The following is a 13,421-nucleotide window of genomic DNA, read 5'->3' as shown; positions in this document are numbered from 1 at the left end:
GACTAACTGTCTGACTGACTTTCTGACTATGTTACTGACTGACTGTCTGTCTGACTGATCTCCTCTTCCTAGGTTTGTCCACTATGAGCTGCCGCTGGCCTCTAAGACCTCGTGTACCAGGTTCAGATGGTGGCAGCCCCTCCACTCTGGGGACGGCTACGACCAGTGGGCCATCGATGATGTCATCATACTTTCTGAGAGACAGAAGCACATCATCCCCATGGCCAACCCCACGCTGCCACAGGTCAGTCTCTCATTGGTAGAAAATCCCACGCTGCCACAGGTCAGTCTCTCATTGGTAGATGACCCCACGCTGCCACAGGTCAGTCTCTCATTGGTAGACGACCCCACGCTGCCACAGGTCAGTCTCTCATTGGTAGATGACCCCACGCTGCCACAGGTCAGTCTCTCATTGGTAGACGACCCCACGCTGCCACAGGTCAGTCTCTCATTGGTAGATGACCCCACGCTGCCACAGGTCAGTCTCTCATTGGTAGATGACCCCACGCTGCCACGGTCAGTCTCTCATTGGCTGACGACCTCACGCTGCCAGTCTCTCATTGGCTGACGACCCAACGGTGCCACAGGTCAGTCTCTCATTGGTAGACGACCCCACGCTGCCACAGGTCAGTCTCTCATTGGTAGATGACCCCACACTGCCACATGTCAGTCTCTCATTGGTAGACGACCCCACACTGCCACAGGTCAGTCTCTCATTGGTAGAAAACCCCACGCTGCCACAGGTCAGTCTCTCATTGGTAGATGACCCCACGCTGCCACAGGTCAGTCTCTCATTGGTAGACGACCCCACGCTGCCACAGGTCAGTCTCTCATTGGTAGAAAACCCCACGCTGCCACAGGTCAGTCTCTCATTGGTAGATGACCCCACGATGCCACAGGTCAGTCTCTCATTGGCTGACGACCCCACGCTGCCACAGGTCAGTCTCTCATTGGTAGATGACCCCACGCTGCCACGGTCAGTCTCTCATTGGCTGACGACCTCACGCTGCCAGTCTCTCATTGGCTGACGACCCAACGCTGCCACAGGTCAGTCTCTCATTGGTAGACGACCCCACGTTGCCACAGGTCAGTCTCTCATTGGTAGACGACCCCACGCTGCCACAGGTCAGTCTCTCATTGGTAGATGACCCCACACTACCACAGGTCAGTCTCTCATTGGTAGACGACCCCACACTGCCACAGGTCAGTCTCTCATTGGTAGACGACCCCACGCTACCACAGGTCAGGATCTTATAGGTTGACACTGACACCAGACAATATTCATGCACAAATCATTCCCAATCTGTAAAATGGATTGTTTTATATTAACTTGAGAGGATTTGGACATTGACTTTGTACATTGAACAATGCTTCAGTTAAAACCTGTTTACGATATTGGTTCCCAATTGGGAATCAACCCTCCCATGTGCAGCTGAAACGGTGGCGCATGGAACGCAAAAATATTCTTAAAAATATTTAACCTCCACACATTAACAAGTCCAATAGCTCAAATGAAAGATAAACATCTTGTTCATCTAGCCAGCAAGTCAGATTTCTAAAATGTTTTACGGCGAAAACATAGCACATATATATGTAAAACCACCACCAGACACAGCTCATTTCAATAGCCAAAACATGCAATCAACAAACGCAGGATTAAAAAATAAATCGCTCACTAACCTTTTGAAAATCTTCATCAGATGACAGTAATATGACATATTACAAAGTACATATTTTTTTTTTTCAATAATATGCCATTTATATCCATAAATGTCCATTTACAGTGAGTTCACCTTCAGAAATTACTCAAAAATGCCCGCAGGAAATCTATGTAGCACGGCAAGATAACGTAAATAGACATCATAAACTTTGACTAAATATACATGTTCTACATATAGTTAGAAAGATACACTGCTTCTTTATGCAACCGCTGTGTTAGATTTATTTTTAACGTTACAGAAATCGCACACTATTCCATATGCTGAGACAGCGCTCAGTTCCAAGCTACATTTCCACGTAATGTTGGAGTCAACAGAAACACAGATTTAAGCATAAATATTCCCTTACCTTCGATGGTCTTCGTTCAGAATGTTCTGGAAGGCTTCATACTTACCCAATACATCGTTTGGTTTCAAGTCTTGCGTCTTTGTATTAGCTACTGCTAATAACATCAGCTGAAATGCACCCAAAACGTCCTCTGGTCCGGATAAGTTGCGCATCAAAACTTCAAAATTACACATTATATGTCGACTAAACAGGTCAAACTAAGTGCAGAAGCAAGCTTTATGATGTTTTAGACGTGCAAAACAAACTTCAATTCAATCGGCCATCGTCTGCCCTTCTCTTGAGTGCTGGAAACAAAGGAATGGCTGTGACCAATTCGCGCCCATACGCACAGCCTATTCTCTCGTGGCACGCACTAATTTCACTCCCATAGGGTCAATTCTCGCGCGATTTGAACGGTTTGAAGCTCTAATGAAAGAGGACATCTAGCAGAAGAGATAGAAAGTGTCCTCAGAATCATAGCTGGTTGGGAAGGGTGGGGGCCATGACGTCAAAGTTGCTCCAACTTTCATGGCCACAAAAACTAGTTTGGAAGAATGCCTGCCCTGTGAGTTCTGCTATACTTACAGACATAATTCCAACGGTTTTAGAATCTTTAGAGTGTTTTCTATCCAATAATAATTTTTATTTGCATATATTAACAATTTTTGACAGATTTTTTTTCCAGTTTACTAGGGGTACCCAATCTCTCCAAAGGGGGCGTATGTCTGCCATATCCTTAAAAGGTTTTAACGGTTGGTGACGGTAACGAGGATAACTAAAGAACGGATTAACCAATCCTCTTGTCTCTGTAGAACTTCTATGAGAAGCCGGCGTTTGACTACCCTCTGAACCAGATGAGTGTGTGGCTGATGCTGGGTAACGAGGGCATGGAGAAGGAGAGGAACGGCAGCTTCTGTGCCACCACGCCCTCCGCCATGGTGTTCGGGCGCTCTGACGGCGACAGGGTGGCAGTGACCAGAGATCTGGCTCTACGCCCAGGGTACACCCTGCAGTTTAAGGTACAGTGTATGTGTGTACGGTCTTTCTCTCTCTCTCTCTCTCTCTCTCTCTTTCTTTCTTTCTTTCACTCTCTATCTCTCTCTCTCTCTCTCTCTTTCTTTCATTTCTTCAATCACTTTTTAAAATATTTTTTTTTTATGTGTTTGTGTAATGTACTGTATGATATTATTGACCTAAATAGAGATTTAAAAGTCTAATTCTCCCCAGTTGAACATCGGCTGTGAGTCCCAGTTCAGTGCGTCAGCTCCAGTCCTGCTGCAGTACTCCCATGATGCCGGCCGTACCTGGGCGCTGGTGAAGGAGGGCTGCTACCCAGCATCCTCAGGGGCAGGCGGCTGCGAGGGCAGTGGGCGGGAACTCAGGGAACCAACCGTCTACGCCACGGGAGATTTTGAACGTTGGACCAGGGTCACCGTGGTGATACGGCGCAACGTGGCCGCCAGGTAGATGAAAACGCGTATTATGGGATGGGTAGATTGAAACTGACTGAGGTATAACAATGACATAGGTACTGTTAGAAAGACTGTGAGAAGGTACATATTATTATTCAGTTCATTCAATATTGGTCCTTGGAGCCGGGTTAGATGTAAGAATCAGGAGACGCTGTTGTGCAGATTTACAGCAAGATGGTTATAATGCTGTTATGAACTGCTGAATGACTTTACTTCCCTCTATCTCTGTATATGTATATATATACAGTGCCTTGCGAAAGTATTTGGCCCCCTTGAACTTTGCGACCTTTTGCCACATTTCAGGCTTCAAACATAAAGATATAAAACTGTATTTTTTTGTGAAGAATCAACAACAAGTGGGACACAATCATGAAGTGGAACGACATTTATTGGATATTTCAAACTTTTTTAACAAATCAAAAACTGAAAAATTGGGCGTGCAAAATTATTCAGCCCCCTTAAGTTAATACTTTGTAGCGCCACCTTTTGCTGCGATTACAGCTGTAAGTCGCTTGGGGTATGTCTCTATCAGTTTTGCACATCGAGAGACTGACATTTTTTGCAAATTTGCAAAACAGCTCGAGCTCAGTGAGGTTGGATGGAGAGCATTTGTGAACAGCAGTTTTCAGTTCTTTCCACAGATTCTCGATTGGATTCAGGTCTGGACTTTGACTTGGCCATTCTAACACCTGGATATGTTTATTTTTGAACCATTCCATTGTAGATTTTGCTTTATGTTTTGGATCATTGTCTTGTTGGAAGACAAATCTCCGTCCCAGTCTCAGGTCTTTTGCAGACTCCATCTGGTTTTCTTCCAGAATGGTCCTGTATTTGGCTCCATCCATCTTCCCATCAATTTTAACCATCTTCCCTGTCCCTGCTGAAGAAAAGCAGGCCCAAACCATGATGCTGCCACCACCATGTTTGACAGTGGGGATGGTGTGTTCATTGTGATGAGCTGTGTTGCTTTTACGCCAAACATAACGTTTTGCATTGTTGCCAAAAAGTTCAATTTTGGTTTCATCTGACCAGAGCACCTTCTTCCACATGTTTGGTGTGTCTCCCAGGTGGCTTGTGGCAAACTTTAAACAACACTTTTTATGGATATCTTTAAGAAATGGCTTTCTTCTTGCCACTCTTCCATGAAGGCCAGATTTGTGCAATATACGACTGATTGTTGTGCTATGGACAGAGTCTCCCACCTCAGCTGTAGATCTCTGCAGTTCATCCAGAGTGATCATGGGCCTCTTGGCTGCATCTCTGATCAGTCTTCTCCTTGTATGAGCTGAAAGTTTAGAGGGACGGCCAGGTCTTGGTAGATTTGCAGTGGTCTGATACTCCTTCCATTTCAATATTATCGCTTGCACAGTCCTCCTTGGGATGTTTAAAGCTTGGGAAATCTTTTTGTATCCAAATCCGGCTTTAAACTTCTTCACAACAGTATCTCGGACCTGCCTGGTGTGTTCCTTGTTCTTCATGATGCTCTCTGCGCTTTTAACGGACCTCTGAGACTATCACAGTGCAGGTGCATTTATACGGAGACTTGATTACACACAGGTGGATTGTATTTATCATCATTAGTCATTTAGGTCAACATTGGATCATTCAGAGATCCTCACTGAACTTCTGGAGAGAGTTTGCTGCACTGAAAGTAACGCCCAATTTTTCAGTTTTTGATTTGTTAAAAAAGTTTGAATTATCCAATAAATGTCGTTCCACTTCATGATTGTGTCCCACTTGTTGTTGATTCTTCACAAAAAAATACAGTTTTATATCTTTATGTTTGAAGCCTGAAATGTGGCAAAAGGTCGCAAAGTACAAGGGGGCTGAATACTTTCGCAAGGCACTGTATATATATCTCCTTCCCCCTATCCCTGTATATATATCTCCCTTTCCTCTATCTCTGTGTATATACACTGCTCCAAAATATAAAGGGAACACTTAAACAACACAATGAAACTCCAAATCAATCACACTTCTGTGAAATCAAACTGTCCACTTAGGAAGCAACACTGATTGACAATAAATTTCACATGCTGTTGTGCAAATGGAATAGACAACAGGTGGAAATTATAGGCAATTAGCAAGACACCCCCAATAAAGGAGTGGTTCTGCAGGTGATAACCACAGACCACTTCTCAGTTCCTATGCTTCCTGGCTGATGTTTTGGTCAGTTTTGAATGCTGGCGGTGCTTTCACTCTAGTGGTAGCATGAGACGGAGTCTAAAACCCACACAAGTGGCTCAGGTAGTGCAGCTCATCCAGGATGGGACATCAATGCGAGCTGTGGCAAGAAGGTTTGCTGTGTCTGTCAGCGTAGTGTCCAGAGCATGGAGGCGCTACCAGGAGACAGGCCAGTACATCAGGAGATGTGGAGGAGGCCGTAGGAGGGCAACAACCCAGCAGCAGGACCGCTACCTCCGCCTTTGTGCAAGGAGGAGCAGGAGGAGCACTGCCAGAGCCTTGCAAAATGACCTCCAGCAGGCCACAAATGTGCATGTGTCTGCTCAAACAGTCAGAAACAGACTCCATGAGGGCGGTATGAGGGCCCGACGTCCACAGGTGGGGGTTGTGCTTACAGCCCAACACCGTGCAGGACGTTTGGCATTTGCCAGAGAACACCAAGATTGGCAAATTCGCCACTGGCGTCCTGGAGACGCCGTGGAGAACGTTCTGCTTTCTGCAACATCCTCCAGCATGACCGGTTTGGCGGTGGGTCAGTCATGGTGAGGAGTGGCATTTCTTTGGGGGGCCGCACAGCCCTCCATGTGCTCGCCAGAGGTAGCCTGACTGCCATTAGGTACCGAGATGAGATCCTCAGACCCCTTGTGAGACCATATGCTGGTGCGGTTGGCCCTGGGTTCCTCCTAATGCAAGACAATGCTAGACCTCATGTGGCTGGAGTGTGTCAGCAGTTCCTGCAAGAGGAAGGCATTGATGATATGGACTGGTCCGCCCGCCCGTTCCCCAGACCTGAATCCAATTGAGAACATCTGGGACATCATGTCTCGCTCCATCTACCAACGCCACGTTGCACCACAGACTGTCCAGGAGTTGGCGGATGCTTTAGTCCAGGTCTGGGAGGAGATCCCTCAGGAGACCATCCGCCCACTCATCAGGAGCATGCCCAGGCATTATAGGGAGGTCATACAGGCACGTGGCGGCCACACACACTACTGAGACTCATTTTGACTTGTTTTAAGGACATTACATCAAAGTTGGATCAGCCTGTAGTGTGGTTTTCCACTTTAATTTTGAGTGTGTCTCCAAATCCAGACCTCCATGGGTTGATAAATTTGATTTCCATTGATAATTTTCAATGGATAATTTTCGATAACCTCTCTCTCTCTCTACCCCACCTCTCTCTCTGCCCCACCTCTCTCTCTCTACCCCACCTCTCTCTCTCTCTACCCCACCTCTCTCTCTGCCCCACTTCTCTCTCTCTACCCCACCTCTCTCTCTCTCTACCCCACCCCCTTCCCCACACAGTAAAACGCGGTTCCGGTGGTTCCAGGAGAGTAGTGTGTACCGGGACGCTCCAGCCTTCGCCCTAGACGGAGTCTACATCTCTGAGCCCTGTCCCAACCATTGTGGAGGACACGGAGACTGCATCTCTGGAGTATGCTTCTGTGATATGGGCTATACAGGTAGGTACTGATAGAGAGAGGAGAGGAACAAATAGGACGGAGAGAGGGAGGGAGAGAAGGGGTAGAGAGAGAGAGAGAGAGAGAGAGAGGGGAGGGAGAGAGAGAGAGAGAGAGTAGAGAGAGAGAGGGGAGGGAGAGAGAGAGAGAGAGAGGGTAGAGAGAGAGAGGGGAGGGAGAGAGAGAGAGAGAGAGGGTAGAGAGAGAGAGAGAGAGCGAGAGGGTAGAGAGAGAGAGGAGAGGGAGAGAGAGAGAGAGAGAGAGTAGAGAGAGGGGAGGGAGAGAGGAGAGGAACAAATAGGACGGAGAGAGGTAGAGAGAGAGAGAGAGAGAGAGTAGAGAGAGAGAGGGGAGGGAGAGAGAGAGAGAGAGAGAGAGAGAGAGGGTAGAGAGAGAGAGGGGAGGGAGAGAGAGAGAGAGAGCGAGAGGGTAGAGAGAGAGAGGGGAGGGAGAGAGAGAGAGAGAGAGAGTAGAGAGAGGGGAGGGAGAGAGGAGAGGAACAAATAGGACGGAGAGAGGTAGAGAGAAAGAGAGAGAGAGAGAGTAGAGAGAGAGAGGGGAGGGAGAGAGAGAGAGAGAGAGAGAGAGAGAGGGTAGAGAGAGAGAGGGGAGGGAGAGAGAGAGAGAGAGAGAGAGAGAGAGAGAGAGAGAGAGAGAGAGAGAGAGGGTAGAGAGAGAGAGGGGAGGGAGAGAGAGAGAGAGAGAGGGGAGGGAGAGAGGAGAAAAATAGATGGTGAAATGGAGAAGGAAGACATCTCTGATAGTTGAGAATGGGAGTTGTTGAAAACAGTTTAGTGATTGTGATAAACAATGTGTTGCTTTCTCTTGTATGTCTGTGTGTTCCCCAGTGGAACAGGACAGCTGTGTGCCAGCAGTGGCCAGTCCCACAGAGCTGGTGGAGGGCTTTGAGAGCAAACTGAGCCCGCTGTGGCAGAGCCTGAGTGGGGGTCAGGTTGGAGGCGGCTGCGGTACCATCAGCGAGGGCAAAGCCCTGTACTTCAGCAGCTCTGGGAAAAGACAGGCACTGACTGTCACCCTGGATACTACCAACACACGGTCAGTACGCACGTTCTCCTGGGTGATCAGCTTTACACCACAGAGGTGTTGCTTTTCTTCCTTTTTCTTCCTTAAACTCTTAAAATCCTGGTCAGTTTAGACAATGAGTGCTGGACAAGAACAAAAGCCGTTCCAGTTTCCAGTGAACTAAAACCCCGTGTCCTCCTGTGTGTCTTGTCTTGTCTGTCCGTCCCGTCCGTCCGTCTGTCCATGCAGGCTGGTGCAGTTCTACATCCGGATCGGAGGGAAGAACGTCGGACCCACCTGCACTAGACCTCGCTCCCGCAACGAAGGTGACTGACCATCACCATCACCATCGCTACTGACGATGTCCCACTGAAGCTCTCAATTCAATTCAATTCAATTCAATTCAATTCAAGGGGCTTTATTGGCATGGGAAACATGTGTTAACATTGCCAAAGCAAGTGAGGTAGACAATATACAAAAGTGAAATAAACAATTAAAATTAACAGTAAACATTACACATACAGAAGTTTCAAAACAATAAAGACATTACAAATGTCATATTATATATATACAGTGTTTTAACAATGTACAAATGGTTAAAGTACACAAGATAAAATAAATAAGCATGAATATTTCAAAATTGGATTTGTTTTCGAATTCTTTGTGGATCTGTGTAATCTGAGGGAAATATGTCTCTCTAATATGGTCATACATTGGGCAGGAGGTCTCTCTCTAAACTCATAGCCGAACTCAATGAGTCTCTCTGCTTCCACCGTGTGGTGGTTTACTGACACTGCAGTGTGGGTTATATTCAGTAGCTCCAGGTCTTTTTCCTGCCCTGTGTCTCCTGTCCATTTGATCCACCATTGAAGTCTTGTGTTTCAGCAGATCCTTTTTAAAAGTTAGAATCAAACAATGATGGTGTTCTTTAAAAAAAAAAATCTGTGTCAGCGTATTCTGAATCACAAAGATATTTAGATTTTTGAGTCAGACCTTTAGTCATATCCCAGATGTCTGTGAGGAGGGCAATATGATGTACTGTACGACCCATAATGCACCTTACCAATGAGAACGTGAGGACTTAGTTACTTATTCTCATCCCTTCATGGATTTTAAAGGACAGTATTGTTGTATTGTATTCTTTATTTCTGACCTTTCTCCTCCTCTCCTACTACTCTCCTCCTCCTCTCCTCCTCCTCTCCTACTACTCTCCTCCTCCTCTCCTCCTCTCTTCCTCTCCTACTACTCTCCTCCTCTCCTCCTCTCCTCCTCCTCTCCTCCTCTCCTCCTCTCCTCCTCTCCTACTACTCTCCTCCTCCTCTCCTCCTCCTCCCCTCCTCTTCTTCCCCTCCTCTCCTCCTCTCCTCCTCCTCTCCTCCCCTCCTCCTCCTCATTTCCTAACTCCTCTCCCTCTCCTTCTCTCCTCCTCCTCCCCTCCTCCTCCTCCTCCTCTCCTCCCCCCTCCTCATCTTCCCCCCTCCTCTCCCCCTCCTCTCCTCCTCCTCTCCTCTTCCCCTCCTCCTCCTCCTCCTCCTCATCTCCTCCCCCCTCCTCCTCTCCCCCCCTCCTCTCCTCCTCCTCCCCTCCTCCTCCTCATGTCCTCCCCCCTCCTCTCTTCCTCCTGTCCCCATCTCTCCTCCCCCCTCCTCTCTTCCTCCTGCCCCCTCCTCTCCTCCCCCCTCCTCCTCTCCTCCCCCTCCTCTCCTCCTCCTGCCTCCCGTCTCCTTCTCTTTTCTCATCTGGTCCTCCAGGAGTGGTTGTCCAGTTCTCAACCAACAACGGGGTGCAGTGGCAGTTCCTGAGAGAGCTGGACTTTGGCTCCTTCCTGGAACCCCAGGTGGTGACCATTGAACTGCCTCCAGCCGCCAAGACCCCCTACACAGTGTTCCGCTGGTGGCAGCCACAGCAAGGTGAGGAGTCAGACCTGCCTCTTATAGCCCCCAGCAAGGTGAGGAGTCAGACCTTCCTCTTATATCCCACAGCAAGGTGAGGAGTCAGACCTGCTTCTTATAGCCCACAGCAAGGTGAGGAGTCAGACCTGCCTCTTATAGCCCACAGCAAGGTGAGGAGTCAGACCTGCCTCTTATAGCCCACAGCAAGGTGAGGAGTCAGACCTGCCTCTTATAGCCCACAGCAAGGTGAGGAGTCAGACCTGCCTCTTATAGCCCACAGCAAGGTGAGGAGTCAGACCTGCCTCTTATAGCCCACAGCAAGGTGAGGAGTCAGACCAGCTTCTTATAGCCCATTAGCAAGGTGAGGAGTCAGACCTGCCTCTTATAGCCCATTAGCAAGGTGAGGAGTCAGACCTGCCTCTTATAGCCCATTAGCAAGGTGAGGAGTCAGACCTGCCTCTTATAGCCCACAGTATACAGGACAGAGAACTGCTCTTATAGCCAACTGTCACATTGGTATGAATGATTCAGGAGACAGGCGCAGGAATGTGTAACAGGGTTTTTTATTTAGCCCAAATTACGGAGTGCCGTGTAAAGGCCTGGGGATGAAGACCAAACAAACACTTCACAAAAACACAGGGTTGAAACCCAAAACAAAAGAGGGAGGAGAACCTCAAATAAATAACACACAATGATTAACACACGGGACGAAGACCAAACAAACACTATATAAAACACAGGGTAGAAACCCAAAACAAAAGAGGAGTACCTCAAATAAATAACACAAGCGCACAATGATTAACACACGGGACGAGACCCGTAATCATCTGCGCAATCCACAAGGGCACGAAAGCCCAAACACACAGCACAGGTACTCTCACGCACCAATGGACATGGTAACAATACTGGACAGCACCATGGTGACCAACAGACATGGTAACAATACTGGACAGCACCATGGTGACCAACAGACATGGTAACAATACTGGACAGCACCATGGTGACCAACAGACATGGTAACAATACTGGACAGCACCATGGTGACCAACAGACATGGTAACAATACTGGACAGCACCATGGTGACCAACAGACATGGTAACAATACTGGACAGCACCATGGTGACCAACAGACATGGTAACAATACTGGACAGCACCATGGTGACCAACAGACATGGTAACAATACTGGACAGCACCATGGTGACCAACAGACATGGTAACAATACTGGACAGCACCATGGTGACCAACAGACATGGTAACAATACTGGACAGCACCATGGTGACCAACAGACATGGTAACAATACTGGACAGCACCATGGTGACCAACAGACATGGTAACAATACTGGACAGCACCATGGTGAACAACAGACATGGTAACAATACTGGACAGCACCATGGTGACCAACAGACATGGTAACAATACTGGACAGCACCATGGTGACCAACAGACATGGTAACAATACTGGACAGCACCATGGTGACCAACAGACATGGTAACAATACTGGACAGCACCATGGTGAACAACAGACACATATATACAAGTACAAACAGTGGGAACAGGGTCCTGGTGTGCACAATGAAAGTTCCAGAAGGATCTGTGACACCCACAGCATACAGGAAGTAGAACTACTCTTACAGCCCACAGTATACAGGAAATAGAACCACTCTTACGGTCCACAGTATACAGGAAATAGAACCACTCTTACAGTCCACAGTATACAGGAAATAGAACTACTGTCACAGCCCACAGTATACAGGAAATAGAACTACTCTTACAGTCCACAGTATACAGGAAATAGAACTACTCTCACAGCCCACAGTATACAGGAAGTAGAACTACTCTTACAGTCCACAGTATACAGGAAATAGAACTACTCTTACAGTCCACAGTATACAGGAAATAGAACCACTCTTACAGTCCACAGTATACAGGAAATAGAACTACTCTCACAGCCCACAGTATACAGGAAATATAACTACTCTTACAGTCCACAGTATACAGGAAATAGAACTACTCTTACAGTCCACAGTATACAGGAAATAGAACTACTCTTACAGTCCACAGTATACAGGAAATATAACTACTCTTACAGCCCACAGTATACATGAAATAGAACCACTCTTACAGTCCACAGTATACAGGAAATAGATCTACTCTCACAGTCCACAGTATACAGGAAATAGAACTACTCTTATACCTTTCACACAACTGGCCCGAGCCGAGCCAAACCAAACTGAGCCGAGCCAAACCAAACTGAGACGAGCCAAACCAAACTGAGCTGGCCTTGTTATGCATCCACCATTTTTTAAAATCTGGAAACGTGCTGGAAAGGTCAATAGGGTGACAAGGGTCAAGGGTCAAGCGTCATACATAGTATCTCTGTCTCTCCGCAGGTAAACACTCAGCCCAGTGGGCCATGGATGATGTTCTGATCGGTATGAACGACAGTTCCAGGACTGGTTTCCATGACAAGTTCGCCGGGACGTCCCCTCTCAGACACAACTGGTACCGTGTCCAGGGGGGAGAGGTCACAGTGGACTGTTTGTCTCTGGACACGGCTCTGTCCTTCTACTCCGATGCCACAGACAGTGAGTCAAGCTACTGCGTACACACACACACACACACACACACATAAATTAGCCCGACTAACCGGTGCCTGTATATAGCCTCACCACTGTCTATAGCCTCTCTACTGTATATAGCATCTCTACTGTATATAACCTCTCTACTGTATATAGCCTCTCTACTGTATATAGCCTCTCTACTGTATATAGCCTCAATACTGTATATAGCCTCTCTACTGTTTATAGCCTCTCTACTGTATATAGCCTCTCTACTGTATATAGCCTCTCTACTGTATATAGCCTCTCTACTGTATATAGCCTCACTACTGTCTATAGCCTCTCTACTGTATATAGCCTCAATACTGTATATAGTCTCTCTACTGTATATAGCCTCTCTACTGTATATAGCCTCTCTACTGTATATAGCCTCTCTACTGTGTATAGCCTCTCTACTGTGTATAGCCTCTTTACTGTGTATAGCCTCTCTACTGTATATAGCCTCTCTACTGTATATAGCCTCACTACTGTATATAGCGTCTCTACTGTATATAGCCTCTCTACTGTATATAGCCGCTCTACTGTATATAGCCTCAATACTGTATATAGCCTCACTACTGTATATAACCTCTCTACTGTATATAGCCTCAATACTGAATATAGCCTCACTACTGTCTATAGCCTCTCTACTGTATATAGCCTCTCTACTGTATATAGCCTCTCTACTGTGTATAGTCTCTCTACTGTATATAGCCTCTCTACTGTATATAGCCTCTCT

The 13,421-nt window shown here is 47.1% G+C and overlaps 1 protein-coding gene across 3 annotated transcripts in view; it reads left to right on the top strand.

Moving 5' to 3' along the window:
* The window catches only part of reln (reelin), a 293,151-nt gene that overhangs the window by 236,212 nt on the left and 43,518 nt on the right, over positions 1–13,421 (top strand). For all 3 annotated transcript variants that reach the window (XM_090213321.1, XM_090213329.1, XM_090213323.1), the window contains exons 27-34: positions 73–244; positions 2,859–3,065; positions 3,274–3,509; positions 7,008–7,165; positions 8,011–8,218; positions 8,435–8,511; positions 9,937–10,095; positions 12,476–12,670. In XM_090213321.1, coding sequence (XP_090069447.1) covers positions 73–244; positions 2,859–3,065; positions 3,274–3,509; positions 7,008–7,165; positions 8,011–8,218; positions 8,435–8,511; positions 9,937–10,095; positions 12,476–12,670 — 1,412 coding nt within the window. The remainder of the gene's footprint in view (positions 1–72; positions 245–2,858; positions 3,066–3,273; positions 3,510–7,007; positions 7,166–8,010; positions 8,219–8,434; positions 8,512–9,936; positions 10,096–12,475; positions 12,671–13,421) is intronic.

This window comes from Oncorhynchus mykiss, chromosome 2 (genome assembly GCF_057628025.1).
Source record: "Oncorhynchus mykiss isolate SJ-2025 chromosome 2, ASM5762802v1, whole genome shotgun sequence".
NCBI classification, from domain to species: Eukaryota; Metazoa; Chordata; class Actinopteri; order Salmoniformes; family Salmonidae; genus Oncorhynchus; species Oncorhynchus mykiss.
This window is presented reverse-complemented; position numbering and strand designations above follow the sequence as displayed.